This window comes from Lepisma saccharinum, chromosome 1 (genome assembly GCF_977018435.1).
Source record: "Lepisma saccharinum chromosome 1, izLepSacc3.1, whole genome shotgun sequence".
Taxonomy (NCBI): Eukaryota; Metazoa; Arthropoda; class Insecta; order Zygentoma; family Lepismatidae; genus Lepisma; species Lepisma saccharinum.
Genome location: NC_139229.1, coordinates 115475847 through 115495773, shown reverse-complemented (window position 1 = coordinate 115495773; position 19927 = coordinate 115475847). Strand labels below are relative to the sequence as shown.

Sequence of the window (19927 nt, the reverse complement as noted above, 5' to 3'; positions counted from 1 at the left end):
ACTCCAAACAAAAATTCAAAATCAAATTTGTATCTATTCTATTTACATACTTGGGTATTAGTGTTCTTTATGAGTGGCAGAAAAGTGAAGTAACCAAATCAATGAATCAAACAAAACAGAACAGCTAGGGACGGCTTAAGGGCCGGGCGACGGCGTTGTTAAAACTATAAATATAACGTGGTCATGTTTTTATTAGAGGAAGGTGTAAAGGAAGAAAGGTAGATAGATTGAAGGGGGGTAGGGTGTCAAGTAAAGGGGCGACAAAATTCCACTTCTCCGGCGTGAATTTTAGGTGTCGTCCTAATTGCGAACACTTGCTGCCTGAACAGGAATAAACTCGGACTATGTCCTAAACGCAAACACATTTTCTAGCTTGGGACCTGCGTGCGCTTGTGGTTAAAACTGTATACCACGAGCGCACAAAGTCCGTGGCGATGTTGTCATGTTGTGTCAAGTGTTTCCTTTTCAATATGAATGCATATTTGCGTAATAATCTTATTTCTATATGCTAATTTTATAATTACTCTTAAAATATTTCTTTCTAACCTAACCTAACAAAATAACTTCTATCCAAAGAGGTCATTTCAATGAGGGAAGGAACGATGATCTCCGAAGGAAAGCCAGCCACTACACAATCATAGATGTGACAACGCAGCATTGGATGTTGTGCGCTCGTGCCACCTTTCATATTTTTGTGCGCTAATGGACTGCACCCGTCTATTTAACATTTTTTTTAAAAAGGGGACTCAGTTTTAGATTTGAGACTGGTCAGTGTTTTGTTGGATCATAGAAAATTTGACATAATTAAAGTAGTCGCCAAAGTATATATAATTTAATAATAAAAGTGTGGCCTAATTTTTTATGGGAATACGTACTACTCACTTAATTGAAAATAGCTTCGTCAATTTATGATACAATTATTCTTTACCTAAATTTCAAATTCAAATTGTGATGTGGACTACCTAACTCTCTGTTGATTTTTCTGTTCCATCCCTCCACTACATTATTTGTTGAAGCAGTTTCACATCACTTAAGACATCAAGGGGTTTTTGAGTCATGAACACACGAATGAAAGTCAGATTAGTCGACAGACTGAAAGGGTGAAATGACCTTGGAGGGATTTACAAAGTAGAATACCATGATAAGTCAATCAGATTGGCTATTGTTGTTAGCCAAATCAGCTGTCTGTTTTCGAAAACAGGTTTTTCAGTTTCATGTGTTCGCAATTAGGACATGAAATTATTTCTCACTTTTATGTGTTCGCAATTAGGACGATTTATGTATTGTTCGCAATTAGGACTGTTCGCAATTAGGACACAACCTAATTTTATTTTCAGCCGCTCCTGAGAACACCCATGACTGGGCCGGGATTCGAACCCGAGACTCCTGGCGTTGTAGCGCGCCGAGACAAAAATCAAGATGGCGTCTGTAACCCAATACGGGACCTAGAACGAAACAAGACTTCCTCACTCACTACACGATACGAGTCTGTGTGAAGTCTCTTCTCGTTACTGTCCTTAACTTGATAAATTAGTGGGGTAGTCTGAAAGAAATGGAAATAAGGCAAAATAAGGGCAAGGGATGGCTAGTAGTTCGTTACTGATATCGTTATTTTTGTTCCCTTTGGAAAATAACCGAGGCATAATAGAATCGAAACTCTGAACGCAACATCTTTCTTCTACTTTATATAGCCGTGGAGCACCGAGTGAAAAATAAATAAAAGAGTCTCCCCGAGACACGTGAATTTGGGCAGAAGGTCTGCGTCATTGTTTCCTTATTGGCGGAGACACGGCTCCGTTGCTGGAACCAAGGCCTAACGGAAACCGCGCTTCCTGCGGGGGGTCAGGGGGCGGAGGGAGGCGCCGTTGCAGATGTAGCCGCACGGAAACAAGATGGGCGTCTGATAAGCTCTCGGTCCTCGGAGATGGGCACCCAGGGATCCTGATTAGAGATTTAAAAAACACCCGTAAATCATTGCTCATTCAGGCAGCGGCATCGAGGGGAATCTTGCACAATTTCCTTGCGAGGGAACAAGAGAGGAAAGGATAGTGGCGTATCCCGGATTTCGTAATGGTAAGGTGTCCCAGTCAAGGGGACGTTATGGATATTTAAAATTTTGTAGTCATCCTTAGTCATATCTTAAGACAATTTTCGCACATATAACAACCTATTTTAAAAATAAAGTCCGTCAAAAGATGGGCATAAGACCCACCAGACGTTCCTAGTCACGCCACTCACTGAAAGCAGACATTAAAGGAGAAGCGATAATGCTATAGCAGGGCCGGCGTGACTTCCACCTTCCAATAGCATTAGAGCGGTGGCAAATCCGCGGGAGATCCTCGTCTGACTCGTTGTCCCGTCCACCTGTTGTGACGTATACGAGAAAATATCCCTGAAAGAGCTAATCACGTCGCCTATCTCCCACTCGTTGACAATTTAACTTGGGTTGATCTAAGAAGAGAATTGAGAACACTCATATTTAAAAATGTCCGCCATTCTCATTGTAAAAGTTTTGAGCACCCATATAGAAGTGTTTAAGGATTCTTTCATTACGTTTTTGCATATAATGTCAATATAAAAAAAAATATGAGGCACATTGACAGACTTTATGACTATAGTTTAAAGTATGCGAAAATTTATAAAATTGCAGAGATCCCTTGCTTCTGAAAATATAGTTATTTCTAAGAGATAAAAATTGTGAGAATTCAGAATATCTAAACGAGAGAAATTGTTGAAGAATTTTGACTTGGTTATTTTACTTCACTTTTAGCCACGTTTGGCTAATTGCGAAGATGACGATGTTTGATGATACGATGAAATTGATGAAGGGACACTCAAAAAGAAGACCCATGTCCAGGCTGGGATTCGAACACTGGACTCCTAGCGTCATAGCACTCTCCGATAACCATTACGACACGGAGGTCAGCTCGAATTGTTCGATTCTAAGACAGGTTCAATGCTCGGCTAACATGCTTTTCATAAGAGGGTAATGGCGGGTGTTAATTGAATACGTGCTGCACACATGTTCACCCTGGAATATCTGCAACACTTTCTCTTCTAGTGACGAACTGGCTGCAAACCGCTCAGGCGGAACGAGTGGTTTTTCTTTTTGTCTTTTGTCTGTTGTAGAGAAGAGGATTGTTTGGTTTGAGTGTCCTTTTTTCGTCATGATTTCGCAATCCATGACGATGATGACGACAATCATGAAGTGGGTGAGAGTCATTGGCAAATATATAAATATATTTGTCTTACCATAGTTTCGATGCTCGATATGTCAATTTCGAGGCTAAGTGAAAATTTAAGCACAACTAAAGACGCACTTGTCGAGACTTGTCCAGGAATGAAACCTGGTATCCATCGATTACAAGGTGCCAGGACAATCACCGAGATATAACAAAGGCTTAATATAGTTTAAAGTCATCTTCACAGACTGATAAGGACTAATTGTGGGACAGGCGAGTTGAAGAATATTTCACTTTGACATCCAACATTCTCATTTGTCACCGGTTAGTACTATATGTCTAGTAGTACTCAAAACAACGGACCTCAATTTTCATGACACCGTGTCGGCCGCCATATTGGATTCATGTAACGCTGTAAGCAAATTACAGCTGCCGTTTTATATATTGTAATAAGATTATTATTGTGCCACGTAAACTTGAGATTAACGGCAATTGAATGAGGATTCTTTACAGTACGTCGCCTTAGATAACAATTACCTTTTCTCTACAATCTGTAGAGTAGAAGTAGAAGTAGAAATGTTAGTTCGCAAAATAGATTTCTTAAATTTGATAACTATATTTTGTCGCATATATGTAAACACTCGCTAAATGAAAATCATTGTTATTATTAAAAGGAACAGCATATCCCTTTGATTATTTCGATGTTAGTTCAATAAATTATTTTTCAAGATACAGTGTATAATAGATACATCTACAGTAAACAGAAAATTGAATGTCATTAATTTGTTTCTTTGTAAGTCCACCTATAGAGGTATAATCCTAGTCTCCCTGGAAACTTACTGTTCTAACGAAAGTTCTATTGGTCGATAATTGTGACCAGGTGAAATAAAAAAGTAACGTCACGACACCCGACTTTAGATGTGACATTGGAGGCCAAATATCCTACAAGGCCTTCTAACTTGAGTCATTACCAGAATAATCTTCAATCTAGAATCATTCTTTTATGTTGACGCTGATTCAAGGGAAGTAATTTTGCTGTTGAATACAAACAACGCGGGTGGAGCGTTAATGGTGGCCTTGTGAAGGTAAAAGGATTTCCATGGTTGTGAAATAATTGCAGTTTTTCTCCCGCGGGTGGTGGAAAAGTGGTCGGAGCACAAAGAGGATGTCGCCTTGAATTTACTTTACTTCCTGCGAGTGAGAACCACCCTTTGTCCTGAAAAGTGGAGGATATATGGGACTTTGGTTTGAACGTGTAATTATTATTAAATTGTCGCGTGCATAACTGTCCCGGAAGCTCCAAGAACGTATTCAGAAGTTGTGAGGTTCAACTTCTTAATTTATTAGAAAATGACTGAAAAAAGAAGTCTTAAAATTGCACAGCAAAGTGATCAAAAACAAACTTCATATCCCGTAACGCACATGTTTCCTAATAGCACAGCAGACCCAGAAAAACTAATGGACCGTTGGTGTGCATGAGAGTAGGCACAGAGCTTTATACATGTTCACAAGTGCATAGTAATTAAGAAATGATCTCATTTCTATGGTTATGCCAGTAGTAGAGTAGTATGCTAGTATGCGACAGTAAACGAATAGAAAAAGGAAACAACCAAGGCTAATTTTGGTTCGTTAAGAAGTTTCCGTTCATTGGACCTCAAGGACAACAAAAGGGCAACGGGGAGAATTTTTGATCACAGGGTAATCGGGACAGGACCTACAGTTTAAAGTGGGATCTGATCCACTGTGCAACGTGACTTCAGAGGATATCGGGTTTGTAGCCTTTTGATTACAAGACGAGGAGACCGAACCTTCGGTGGTGATATTGAGATTATATGGGTGGGAGGGCGCAATCCTTTGATTGTAAGGTGGGAGCGTTGCCACTACATCATCTTAGAGGCCCAGAGGATCAGATGACTTAGGGCAGAATACTTCTAACACTAGCGGTGATTGGATAACTGGAGGCAAGGACAGTTTACGTTTCTTGGTAGACAGGGCTTAGCATTAAGAGGCCATAGTCCGGGAAGAAAAAATGGCAAGAAGTGTGCGGTAGCTACCCACCAATCGTCCTAATCGCCGCCAATGCATGACAATATAACACCATTGTCACCAAAATGTACAGCTTTTTCTATATAAATTCAGTACAGTCGCGGAGAATTCTAGGTTGCAGCTATTTTCCCATGGATTTCAATATGTTTACAACAACCGAGTAGTCTCAGTGACTGTACAGGCGAAAGAAGGATAAACACGTTCTTTCATCACACATGCATATGCAATTTCATCAATGTTACAGTTGTAACACAATTAATGTTACTGTTAAAACTGTAATATTGATCAAATTACAACAAAATATAATCTTACTCTTACATCCGTGACATTTAAAAAATTGATAATAAATGTCTAAATTACTTGCTTGTAATGACCGTAAGATAGAAGAAAAAAGTATAATAAGCTTCAAACTATTCGATCAATGAAATTATAAACTTGGAACCACAAATAATTCAGGAATCTTCCACAACCCGGAAGTCAACGTGTTGTCTTGAGATCTTACTCATACATCCAGGCAGATCCATAACCGAACCAACTACTTTGATTGGATCATGCTGGCAATTCCTTTGGCACGGCAATAGGCACGGGGAACTTGACCTTTACCTTACATAATACATACATTACATGCAAAAATATTAACTTAATGCTACTCAATTCTTGATGGTCGTAACAATATTAAGTGTTTTTGCTTCTTACAGAGTTAGATATTGTACTTACGTGTAAAAGTAAAATTGTCTTTTGCACTAATATTAAAGAGCACCCCTCCTTGGTGCAAGCGGTCCCGGGGTAATACAAGGAAGATTGAGAGACTGTTGATCTTTTACAATAAGGTGGATGGGTAGACATGTTTAAGTACTGGTTATTAAATTCCAGAATAAATATTTCAGTAAAAATAGCACCGGCATTCTAAAACTATTTGCTCACATACAAGAAACTTTAATAGCGAATGTTCACTGATTGATTGGGAGCTTGATATTTGGGTGCCATCGGAAAAGTACATTCGTGTACACAGAAAAGGCATGAAACTTGTGTCCGGTGCAAGTAGTAGAGGGGGGGGGGAATGGTGTCCCACCCCAGCTACGAAAATTTACGCAAACCTTCCCCCAGCTATCCCTTTGTCCCCATGTTAAAACATAGGAACATCTTCCCAGCTAAGCCCCAAAACCCCAACTCAAGCAAACACCCCCAGCTATCAATTTTCACTTTGAGCACTCCTTGTATCTCAAATTGAAAGGTACTGTATTTTCAAATGTATTTGTTCATGGCAATGCAGGTTCCTACTGTGAGGGGAAAAGAGATATTTGAAATGTAAAAATATAAAAGATTTACTAATTTAGCCGAAAATCCATCCATATATGTAAATCCGGGTCTGGCACTGAGGTGAGATTATACAGTATAAAATTGGAGGCGAGAACGAAAAATGGAGAAGAGACGGACACTTACACACAGTCTCGTCTCGTTAGACACTTTATTCCTCCAAATCAACTTTGATTTACAATGCGATTTATTGTCATACCAAGTGGAACGATGCTTTGTTTATTTATAAACAGATTACGCGTCATTTTTGCTATTATTTCAAAACTCGAGACAAACCGTGATCGAAACCAGATGGCTTTTCCCTTCTAGTTGGACTGGAATGCAGATATCGAGACGAGACATGCATCTGCAACTGGATACGAGACCGAGAACGAAGCAGTTTTTCATCGTTCCAGGCAGAGCATACGCCAAAAACTCTTCTCGTCTCTGTACGTGGCACTCCTTGTAATGAAAGTGCAACGAGATCGAATTCGGGTTGAAGGGCTCAGAGCTTCTTAATCTCCGTATTATCCACACTTACCGAAGATTTCCACGTACTTTCCTTGCAACAAGAAAAGTTGCAAACTTGTGAAGGTCACTTCTTTCCCAGAAAATTACTCAATTTCACACGACGCGTTCGATTCGTTTTTGTTTGCGCTGCCGAGACGTCCGAATTCCTCCGCTCCCGATGTGGGGTCACGCGCCATTGGTCGTTATTACGTGACGAAAAGTGCATTGCGGCTCGACCGCAAAAACGAAAATGTGAGATAGCTAACGGAGTTCTTTCATTACGTAGACCAGCACTAGATGGCGGACAGTTAGAAACATGTTCCTTTTACTTGCTTTCGGGACATTTTGAAGGGATTTCTTCAATAAAAGATAATGTAAATACAATTACTTAGAACATCAGTTATAAAGAGTAAATAACATTTCCACCGTCAAGAATTAGTATTGTCAAATCGTCACTCATTATCCTCTATCCTGTAGACTATTGAAAGGTATTGTATTAGATAAAGAGGTGACATTATTTTTAGTAATTATTGTTTAATGCCACTTCAAGAAACCTTATCCTTATTTTCGTATAAGAGTTTAATGTCTTATTGTTAGAGGCATGCATATTTCGTTTTTGACGAAAACACGAAATGTGAAATAACACATTGTAATGTTAATTTTTCATGTTTCTGAAAGGTATGAGGTGCATTTTCCCACCCTGTTGTGTCACGAAATGATGCGAAATCAGCTGCAAAATGCGGAATAGACTCTTAAACACGAAATTTAGAGTTTATTTACCGACGCGACACTTTCTGAAGTCAGAATTATTCTGAGAGTTATGCAATTCACGGAAAAATTGTTAATTCTGCTGTAAATATTTGAGAGGCAAAAATTATACAGGAATAATTTTAATATTCTGGTAATGACATAAATGTGCTATTAGAAGGGATATGTTTGTTTTGTGTAGTAAGTGCAGTTTCTAAATCAAATTTGGGATTATATTCACATTTTTAAAACCAAAATGTAATTTCATATACTGCTTTTTCACCGCTATAACAGCGATTTTTTTTTGCCGCTTTTGAACCCGAAATTGACAGTTTTTGTACCGAAATGTTGCTTTTGTATTTACCAAAAATATGTGCCTCTACGTATTGTATGTGGCGACTTTTGGAGTACATGTGCATAAAGTGGTCTTAAAACTAATTTTGCTAAACTCAAATTTAGTCAAACTGTACAAATGCAACATTTAACAGAAAGTGTAACTTACCGTCGGGCTCTTTCTGCTATCCTGATGGTGCGTGTTTTTACCAAGGGTACCACATCGGTTCAGCTGAATGTAGAACTCATAATAGTCCCTTCCAGTGCCGTTAATGTACACGCAGTCAGTATCATAGGAATAACCTTAAAGAAAAGAACGAACAGGTGTCTCAATTTAAGATAACCCATATTCAAAATTAAGTATTGCACTGGTATATCAGACCTTATAATTTCATGTTAATATTAGAACATAGAGTATAATTATCGGTTAAAGAAAAAATGATTAATCAGTTTGTAAAAGAATGTACTTTGATACTCAGGATAGAAACTAATCGAGTTGATCTTGGAAATGACAATGATAAATTTAGCAGTGAAATGAGTTTTTATGTGTCGTAAAATTCTCTAATTTTACGAAACGTGTCTGCATATTATTGTATAAGACTTTACAGAATTGTGTCGAAATTAATTTGTTCGTACTTTTCTTATTTATAGTTAATCGCAAGTTGTATAGTTTTGGATGCAGTCCGATGAAATATATTATTAAGATTACATACCTGACGAGTATACCAATCCTGTAAACGACCCGTTAAAGCTTATCCTTATTTTCATATAATCCTCTTGGCACTCAGCTTCAATATCTGGAAAGAAAGAAAAATATATTATTATTATTTGTTAGCATTACATCATAAATTATTTACAACTTAGATACCCAACCAATATAAGATTAAGGGCGCAGTTGGCTCATATGATAAACGCCGTGACATGGAGAAACAAGTTTAACATTTGGGATCTTGGCTGAAGGTTATGTAGTCAGCATCACTCTTTCCTTACTTTTATCGCTTCTTTAACTTCCAAAAGTTTGATTGGATTTTTGTTATTTAGCGACTCTTTTATGCCACTTTTGGCTAATCGCGACTATGAGGAGGATGAAGGGATACTCACAAAGAACACCATGCCCGAACCACAAATAAATAGTCGTTGGCAAACTGAAGAATCAAACAAAACAAGCCTTTTGGCAATTTGAGGTTTCAAGTCGAATTATGTATTTTCATGGGGTGAGAATTGTTTCCACATAATACACAGAAAAATTGAATGAATGAATTAATTAACTCACCATCCGTGAGTTAAAAGAGAGTATTGTACGAAAAATCGGGAGAATTACAGTAGACGAACTTGAACATGTAAATGCCAATTTCCTTCGGAGATGCCAGGAATGCGTTGCAGCAGAGGGACATCATTTTCAACACCTTCTGTAGTTAAGGTTAGTACACAATATGAAAACTGTAATTTTCATAGCAGACTCTAGACTCTACCGACTGTCGCTGACCCGTTCACCGGGAAAGACAAGCGCTGATGCCGGGCAGCTTGCCGCCGAGTCTCGTAGCGAATGTCAGGGAATGCTCTGTAGAAACATTTGTTAAAGCATCTCCCAACGTGAATGATAACAGCTGGGAAGGTTAAAACCCCGTCTGAGGGAATTATAATAATAGGTACATTCGAGAAGGATGTGCTGAACTTTTGGAAGGACATTACAGACACGAACAGCGGAGGGTTTAGCCCTTGCAGCAAATGATGTGTGGGATGGCTGTGTCTAATTCGATCTCCATAATGAAATCAGGTGTTGGGGAGAAGTACAAAATTATCCAAATAGATTAAAACTTCAGAAAGTTTATAAAATTAGAGCTTACGAGGTTTTGCTGTGTAAAATGTGCCTCTTAGATTGAAATCAATCCTAAAAGTATAAGCGGGTAGGCAAGTTATGCGGAAAATCAGATTTCCGTTGCATCTCCCCTTCCCCTTTTGTCTGTCCTGAGGTAGCCACATGCTTACGTCCCAGTTGCTCAGCGGTAATGTGAGACCTTAACCTGGAAATAAGACGTCTCCTTCTCGTCGCAGTGCTAAGTTCAAATCGCAGGAGTTGCGTGCGAGCACAGGACGAGAACAAGACATCACCGTGCTGTGGTTCTTGTTGCATGAAACCCACACAGCACTGCTTCAAACGCTGTCATTCTGCCAACCAAATCGCTGGTTTCAGCCACCGGTGCTAGCGGTCTATGTATTAATTTTTTCGTAAATGTTTGAAACAACTGGATCTCCCTGATGGCGCAGTAGTAACGTCGTTGCCTTTTAATCATCAAGGGGTTCCGGGTTTGATTCCAAGTGGAAGAACATAGTTGTTCAGATTCCACTTTAAATTGTAGGTCTGGTCCCGATTAGCGAACTTAAGACAAAAACTCAAACAAAGGTGACATTTTAAACTTAAGCTACAAATTAATGTTTATTTTGAAAGACAAACTTTTGAAACAATTTTGTACTTCGACTACTTACAAGTCAAGGTCGTCAAGTGGGCTACCTAGTATCTGGCCGGTCGACTCTGGAACATACCGGTATAAGTCAGGGCGATGAAAAGAGAAAGGGTTCAGAATGGTAGATTTCGGATCATCATGGGAATTCAGGTACTCGATGTAAAGGATTGTCCCATGGAAAGAGGTGGTGACAGGCGTATAGTATAGGCAACCTACGCAATAGTAATCAGCATGTTGAAGTCACACGAAAAAGAAATATCTTCTGTGTTTATAGAACGATACCCTACTGTACATGATACTTGTCATACTGACACCTTTCCTACTCTCATGTTCTACCTACGAGATAATGACGTAGTTTCTATTACGTAATCATTTTTCTCTTGGGTCGCACAAGTGGCTTTCTTTCCTTGTTTGTTTCTTTTTTTCATACCTTTTCTTGTCTCTTTGTTTATCTGTTGCTCCCTCCCTCACTAATATTCAAAAGGTTCATCAGAGGAAGTTGACTGCATCCCCGAAAACATCCACCACTCCTCTGTCGCGTGTTCCGGGATGGATCTCTTCCTGATGATAGCGAGTCACCTACAGCATTGCTAAAGCAATTTGCAACTTTTTAGTGATTTCTCATCCTATTCGTCAGCGCATCCAGAGGGTGTTCTTTGTGAGTGTCCCTTCAACAATTTCACCATATCACCGCACCCCCATCTTCGTTGTTAGCTAAAAGTGGCAGAGAAGCCAAGTAAAATCAATCATGTTCCTTCATTTGATTTGATTTGGTATTTTAAGTCCAGTTTGTACACAGTAAGGCTAATCGGGACTGGACCTACAGTTTATAGTGGGATCCGAACCACTATGTGCCTCCACCGGGTATCGAACCCGATGCCCCTTGATTACAAGGCGGCGACGCTATCAATCATGTTCCTATTTGTGGTGGTACGTACTAAGTAAGAGTAAGGAGTTTTTGCTTCCGAAAGTGCAGATGGCAACACTACCACACTATCGGCGAGTATTTGAATTTAAGCTGACATTTCAACTAGCATGACCTACTATACTGTCAGGGCTATACTAATAACTGTAAATCCTACCGTATGTATGAAGTATTAGTGGATTAGAATTGTCACATTGCTACATCTCAATCACATGTATGTCTCGTCAAGCTCATTGCAGAAGGTACATTGTGTAGTAACTAATAATATATCTGAACCAAGGTTTACATATTGCATGTTCTTCGGTAACGCTGGCTGGCTTTATGGATAACAAATACCGAGATTATTATACAGAACATATGATTCCGCATGTTTACAACACTCGTAAGTATGCCAGAGTGCTTCGGTGATATAGAGATCACTCAAAAAAGGTTCGTGTGCTTATTTCAAAAATACAAATGTCTCAGATGTTCTTAAAGCGTTGCAATTGGCTTGAAAATACGCATATTCTACCAAAAGTACTTCTTGGTTTGACTTATTGTTCAGATCAAGGACACATATTCACTTAAGCCACCTTTATGGCTTACCTCGTTCAATGGCTTACTTGTAATCTAGTTACAGAAGGTTGCGGAATCAAGTTCCGGCGTGAATATGGGTGTTCTATATGAGAATCCCTTCATTAATTTCATCATCACTCATCCTCATCGTAGCGATTAGCGAAAAGAGTAGAAGTAAAATAAACCAAATCAACCATCTTCACTAGAGATTAGCCTAAAGACACTAGCGTACACAAGGGAAGGAGGGGGCTGATTTGGCAACAGCTTCTACAAAATTTTCCAACGACAGCAATAAAGAAACAAAGCGGTAAATGCAAACTCCACTTAATCTACTTCAGATTACCATTTATATTTAAAAAAAAAAACTTTTAAATTAAGGTTATTGTGTCTTCCGCCCCCTTTAAAACGCAGCTATGTAGGATCCTAATTTACAATTTCAGCCCCACCCGGAAAAAAAAGAGCCTGCGTACGCTGGTACTTCAAAAAGCATAGAAAAGCAACTTTTGAAAAGAAAAATACAAAATGTTGTGGGGGAGGTGTAAAATGACACTATGGTTTTCCACGTCTCCATCCAAAGTCAATGCCTACTAGCATGACAGGAAAACTACACACTGGGATATTTCCTCCTCCTTGTATATTACCACCGCAACCAAAATAAACCAAGCAAACCCACAGGACACTTACGTTGCACTCTCGTGACGTTGAACCTCCTCCTGTACTCTCGGTCCCATCCTTCAGAGCTGGGAAGATGCCACTGGACATCTTCCGGGTGCCTCAGAGGCCTGGATCTCACTTGCGTCACAGGGATGTACCCGGAGTTTTCAGAAATGAACACCACCTGGATCAGAAAGAACACGAGCAGGTAAGGATTTGCAACGGGAGCAAGGCAGGCTGTTCGCCCGCCCTGAACCATGTTCCAGGTTCGAGTGCAAACAATGCTTCAGGCAGAACTGCTTAGGCTTAAATCCAGCGAACCCTAAACAGGGTCAGGCTGCAGCACACAAACACACACACACTGAAAATCCACTCGTCATGACGAGCATGGAAGATAAATAAGGCAAGGAAACAAGAAGATGCACGTAACAATCAGATAAGGCGATAGCAGAAACAATGGAGATTGCAACAACGTCTGCTTCCTACCCTCTCAAAAGTTTCATCGCTGTTCGCGTAAAGAGTAAATTTTGTCGAATTGCCACATGTGAGTAGCTGATTGCAACACTTGCGATTGTTGCGAGGGTGGGGTTTATGCAATTCAACAATCAACGCCCAATTACAACAACAATGTCTTGTTTAGTGCCAACAGTGCTGTTCAAGGACGTGTCTTAGTTTGCGGTCGACACTGTGTGTTCACAAACGCTCTTCGTGTAATTATTAGTTTTCAAGTGACCTTTTCTACAGCTTGCCTAATTTCTTTCTTGTAAAACTGATAGTGGGAAAACATTGAACCAAAAGTTAAAATGCACAGTTTATAAAACACTCGAAAACAGCAGCCTTACTAACTTGTAAAACAGTTTGTCATTGTCTCTCTCTCTCTCTCTCTCTCCGAATTTCTTAATCTCCGTATTATCCACACTTACCGAATATTTCCTACTTTCCTTGCAACACACGTACTTTCCTTGCAACAAGAAAAGTTGCAAACTTGTGAAGTTTGATACTCAGGCATGGGCGTCCGGAAGGGGGGGCAAGGGGGGGGCCGTGGCCCCCCCGGAAAATGAAAGTCAACCAAAAAATATGTATTTCACACATATAATTTCATTTTAACCACAATAATATGTGTTAATTATTGCCTGAACACCATAAATTCAAATTTAAGCAATGTTTTTTTTTTAGGGAACAACACTATTTTTTGGGAAAATTTGTCTTCGTTTGCCCCCCACCTGGAAAAAAATACCTTCCTTGCAGCGGCGAAGCGTAGATTTGCTAGCAGGGTAGGCACAAAAGTGCGATAATATCCATTACTTGGTTAAATCTGTAAAAAGAAAGGGAGGGGGCTATGTCATGGAGAGTGGTTCAATGTCTCTCCAGGCGCTTCTTTACTTGCCAGTGGCGTGACGTTTTCAAAAGTTTAGTTACCGGCCATCAGTACGATAATTATGTCTTGGGTGTTCTCCTCCCGCCCACCAGATGCCATTGATCTAGATTTTTGTTAATTTCGGTTTTTTTGTTTGTTTGTTTTTGTATTTTTTCAACCCCTGATTTATGCACGCACCTCCAGAAAGAACTACCAATCATGAGACATCGCAGAAATCCAACGAATAGTGCTCGAGCCCTGTTGTCAATTCTTCATCACTTTTTTCTAAATTTATTTATTTATTTTGCAATGAGGTGAAAAGGGCCAGAAGAACCCCATAATTTTCGGGTCAGTCTGACGTTTGTGCCGTGAGCAGACGACAGAATTCCGCACTGTCAGTTTGGTACGTTCTACTGCTGCCAACTTATTTTTTTTTTAGCAAGACTTCCTCGCACCAAGGGAAACACCATTGTTATCTGTTGTCTAACTAAAGGAATGGTTGTAATTAATTCCAGTCTTGGCTTTCTAGATAAATGTATTTCTGACACCTGTATGTGCAAGTAAACATAATTTAAATTTTGGATATTTTCGTCTCAGTTGTTCTGATCTATGTTAATCGTGACGATGAGAATATATGGAGAATGAAATCAAGAGGATCAGGAAACATTGACATGGCCACAATTAGGTCACCTGGCTTCGTAACGTGTTAGGATGGTGTCGGGAAAAATGCGCCCGGGAAAATTGCGCTCTTGCAATAAAAGTGGGAAAAATGCGCCCTCCCAAGAGTAACCACAGTGAAAAGTGGGAAAAATGCGCCCAGCACACACGACCTTCACCAATATGATAATAGGTTGATTAAAACAACCTTGACGCAGCTTCCCCTCACATTTAACACAGGTTTGGGACTGTCAGGAAAGATAATTTTTTTTAAAAAAAGTACAGTAAAAATATTCTCTTTTCTGGCGTGTTTAGAAGCTGGAGATGATGTCCTTCGTCATATTTTTTTTACTTTTGTAATTTTTATTTAATATGTTGTAATTTTTATTTTATTTGATTAAAGTTTTTATTTACATTTGTATTTCCATTTCTTGTGACCTCCGTTGACGATCTTTTACTCCATTTTTTGGATGTACGCCAGACTTCTGAGGCACTTGGTAAGGTCCTTGGGTGTGCTTGTTTTGTAAGTACTTGTATGTAAAATTTTGCTAATCTGTTCATCCAGTTTTATGTACGTTCGTTTCCTCTTCGTTCCTTCCAAACCGATGCTAGCCCTGTCATATTTGTATCCGCTGTATTCCGCTTCCTGCTCAGCGTCTTCAGAAGGGTGTAGAATTTGGGATGAAGTCGAACTTTCTCCTGCAGCTTATTGTTCAACCTTTCGACAGCATTGTTCGTTCGGTGCTTTGCATCTCCACAGTGCCACACATCAACTGGCGTACTATGGATTAGGAGCCACCCATCTTCAACGTCCTCCCGGGGGATCATTGCCAGAGCGCTGCACATGCGGACATGAAGCCTTACTTCTTCGTCATTCTTGTAGTCCGGTACCAATCCAACGTCTTGAACTTTGCGCCACAGACACTGATTAAAGTGGAAGTAGCATCCCTTGACGGTACAAGTCGGGAAGTTTGAAATGAGGGAAGAAATGCAATCATCTTCTTAGTCAACCATGATTCTTTCTGGATTTCAACCCGGTAAACATTCCTTCATTTTCCCAAAAAGTAGGTCGTAAGTTTATCTTTTTTTGTTCGGCAGGAAGGCGAATACTACTGGAGCGATGTTAGTCTCGTTATCTGTACTTCCAAGATCTGCGTGGATTGTATAGAGCTGGGCGAACTGCTTGCTACACGATTTGAAAGTCCCGTCCATGAAGAACTGATTGTGATTCTGCAGTATTTCCCTGCCTTTGGAGCTACAAAAAACTAGGATTCTCTGCTCGTCTCCTTCATCTACCAAAAGGAAACTTGAACTGTCGCCCATTTTCAGGTCTTCTTCAGATAAAACGATGTTCTGTCTGGAATTCGGGTCCCGACGATCTCCTTGTGCCTGCCTCCTCACACAGTTCATGCTGCGTTTGAAGCTGGAGTACACAGGAACTTCCGCCACGAGGTCGAATCCTTGATTAAACAAGGGACCCATTTCTTTCTGGTAGAGCTTAGACATAGATTCGTCACCTTCTCTTGCTCGCTTCTTAGCTGCCACTCGCTTAATTGTGTGTTGGGCGCATTTTTCCCACTTTCTAATGTGGTTACTCTTGGGAGGGCGCAATTTTCCCACTTTTATTGCGAGAGCGCATTTTTCCCGGGCGCATTTTTCCCTGATTCGTTAGGATGACCACTACGGGGGTTTCAAGAAAAACATACGTAAAGGTGACCTATTTCATTCAGTGTGAATACTTCGCATCCTAGTTTGTTCTACCCACCTTTACGTGATAATAGAACATAGGATCCTTGTTTGGGACCCTCCTATGATGGCTACACGAAAGGTTACTATGTAACATATAAACAGGTTATAATAAATGTAGTTGCTTGAGAGAATAGAATCCCAATTTTTAGGAGCAATTTAGCTCTTTTCTGCCAATCCAAAGTGACAACACTGGCCTGTTCCGCCAGACCTGAAACAGACCCCGCGATAACCCTACAACACTCCTTGTCCTAAACACAAAAAAAGACTTCCCTTGCATTGTACTCTCATTGACCACCCTCTTCTCTTGTTATCCCTTCAGGGTAAACAAAACTGCCTACCTCTTCGCTTGTATCGGCTGCATAAAAAATGTCTGCTTGTAATATCTATTCGACGACAGTGTTAACGCATTAAATAAGGTTTCAACAACTTTTAATTTTTTTAAAAAAATTACTGTCACTTGCCACTGCTACTTGCAAAGGAAAATAGAGTTGAAAACAATTTAGAAGTTATTCTTATAAGAAGGAAACATGAAAGACCAAAAGTGGGTCCTACCTTACCTATGATTATATCTTCACACAATTAAGAACTCAATTGTTCTTGCATTTTAGTCCAGCACTTCCTTGCATAAATCTGATTGCTGTACACGACACGAATCACAAACAAAACTATACCGCCACTAACCTCGCGCTCCCAGCCTTGTAGCGTCCTGAGCAGGAGGCAAGTTTTCACAGAGAGGGAACAAACAAGCGAGGGAATCCCCGTTCACGATAAAAAATAAATTATTCTATTTCCAGTGAAAGTAAAACTACTTTGTAAATATAAGGCGTAGCTAGCATTTTAATTTATATAATTTGGTATGAAGACTTACTTTAGAAATATAAGTTCTTTAGACTTTCTGTTTACGCTGCGGTGTTGGGTGAATCGACAAAACCATTAGCACTCTGACCAGAAAACGAAGTCAGAACTACAGTACTCCGTAATTTTCAATTTCACTTACACTTGTCGATGAAAGGAAGGAAAAACCTAAGTTTCGTACAAAATATGGAGAATGTACAATGAAATAGAAATCTCTCTGCACGAACACAAGCTAATGTTTATAAAAAATGCTGGTACACCACAAATTTCCAACCCTGGCGGAAATGCAGTGTTGCTGACATTCTGTTCGTCCTAGTGAGTAACACCGCGAGGCCGGCCTCAGGAGCACGTTATAAACATACGTACAGTACTCGTAAGATTAGGCTTCCCGCATATACGACCGTATGACAGAATGTGAAGAGAAGAGACCCCAGCAAATGTGCCTCACTCCGTGGAAAGTGCGTATACTAGACAGGGTTAGATTTTTTTTGTAATTATCATAAATGAAAATTCCAAACTTTTGCATTTCATTACATATGTTTTGACGAAATAAGTAAATACAACTTTACCGTCTCTTTCTCTCTGTCTATACCCCCCTCTCTCTCTTTCTCTACCTACTTGTATGTCACTATCTCCCTTTCCCTCTTTTTATATATTTTCTCCTCCGTCTTCTCCTTTCCGCTCATTCTGTCTGTCACTCTCTAAATTTCTCCTTTCTTTCTTTCTCTTCCCCTCTCCTCTATTTCTTTCCTTCCTTCCTCTCTCTTCTCTTTCTCTAATTCTTTTATCCTCCTTTCCTTTATCTCTCTCACAATTTCTCCCATTCTTTCTATCTTCCCTCCTCTTCTCCTTTCTCTCTGTTCTACGTTCAGTCCCAAGATATCAGCAGATGATGAATCAATGAAGTTATTTTCGTTACTAATCTTAATCTGATTTTATATGCATGCTTTAAAGTGTCTAATATGTACATAGTGGTACAAGATAGAATACTGGACATATTCAGATAATATCAGTCATATTGTCTCCTTTCATCAGTGCAAAAATATTCATATTGTGTGCAACAGAATGAAATTATGCTTAGTTTAGGACAAAACAATGACTTTCAGATTGATGGGAGTACTGCACAGCATTGAAGACAGTGAAGAAGGTGAAGGAATTAGCTTACCGAATTTTGCTCGCTCCCTTCATGTGTGAGCGCTTCCCTCGTCTCGTTGTAGTCTATCAACCCCGCATTCACCGTGGCTGATTCCAACGTTGGTATCAAGTAAGGGTCTGTCGTGGCATCTGTCGTGTAGTCTGTCTGTGCTGCAACCTGCAATGGATAGAAGGGGACATATTTGATTTTGTAATTCATCTCACGCGCAATAAATACAGTAGAGTCTTGATAATCCGATGTTCCACACTGAGCAATGTAAGTACAATATTCATAACAATACTGTATATCTCATTTTTTACGTACTGTACTTTTGCTCTTCTGTCGATTTCCCTAGGTCATTCCTTATAGCCTACTCAAAGGTTTTGTAATTCTTTTCAATTATCGAGGCTCTACTGTAATTAGAGTTCAATATCGATTATATTCGGTTTGGCTAAAGCTCATATTTAAAGAACAAAGCTAAACGATACCAGTAAAGATTACGAGGGAAATTGAACCACCTTCTAGAGGAAAAAAATTGCGCGATGATAATGCCAATATGAAGACGTCTGCACAGTTTAGACATCAATACATATAAAAACATTACATATACTTGTAAATAAAATAAAATAGTGGAAAAACATAACTACGTACTAAAAATGTAGTGCCCTCCCTACCACACAGAATTCCTAATATGTGTGCAAGTATACTTAGTGTCTTTATTGGTGTGATAATTTTCTCCGTACACGTATAACAGCACTATATTGTACGAAATTATATTAATGAATGTTTTTAGTAGTGCCGTATTTATGCAGTACTGGTTTTCGCCTTTTGTTGATTTTAAGAAATAATAACCAATATTATGAATATTCTATAATACACTTGAGACGAAATCGTGGCGTTTGAAGAATGGCAGAAAAGAACTTTACTCCTTTTAAAATGAAATCTAAATATGTCACTGATTTTGACGATACTATAATATAAATGTAAACAAAAATTAATGGCGTTTCTTGAATAATTACTAGAGTGATTGCTTTTTGATTTGAGTTTAGTGTAAAAATAGGAACATGTTTAAGAATAAGAATGACAGGTGTGACCATAGCCAGAACTAGAAGTTGATTTGTTGATTTGGAAGGGAGACGGGGGAATGATAGCTTTTTTAATACCAATCATTTTCGAGTGCAGTTTGAGAAATTCTAAAACTTATACATTGAAAATGGATCCCGAGAGAACAAAGCGGATAGTCATGGGCCCCGAGTCTTTGATAGTTACATCCATGATGGAGATCCGGGCTTGTTGGTTACAGGTGCATCCCTTGTTTATTTTTGGATCGCTGTGAAAGACGCAAACGTTTTAGTTCACTTTATGCCCCGATAGGCTAATTCAGGACTGGACCTACAGTTTGAAGTGGAATCCGAAACAGTGTGCAATGCGGTTCCATTTAGAATAGAACTCGGCACTCCT

General features: G+C 39.4%; 1 protein-coding gene across 1 annotated transcript in view; it reads right to left on the bottom strand.

Moving 5' to 3' along the window:
• LOC145986879 (uncharacterized) overlaps positions 1-19927 on the bottom strand; it is a 106505-nt gene that overhangs the window by 39275 nt on the left and 47303 nt on the right. Inside the window, exons 3-6 of the mRNA XM_083121348.1 lie at positions 18497-18643; positions 12744-12897; positions 8828-8911; positions 8284-8417 (exon numbers count right to left, since the gene is read on the bottom strand). Of these exons, the coding sequence (XP_082977474.1) occupies positions 8284-8417; positions 8828-8911; positions 12744-12897; positions 18497-18643 (519 nt within the window). The remainder of the gene's footprint in view (positions 1-8283; positions 8418-8827; positions 8912-12743; positions 12898-18496; positions 18644-19927) is intronic.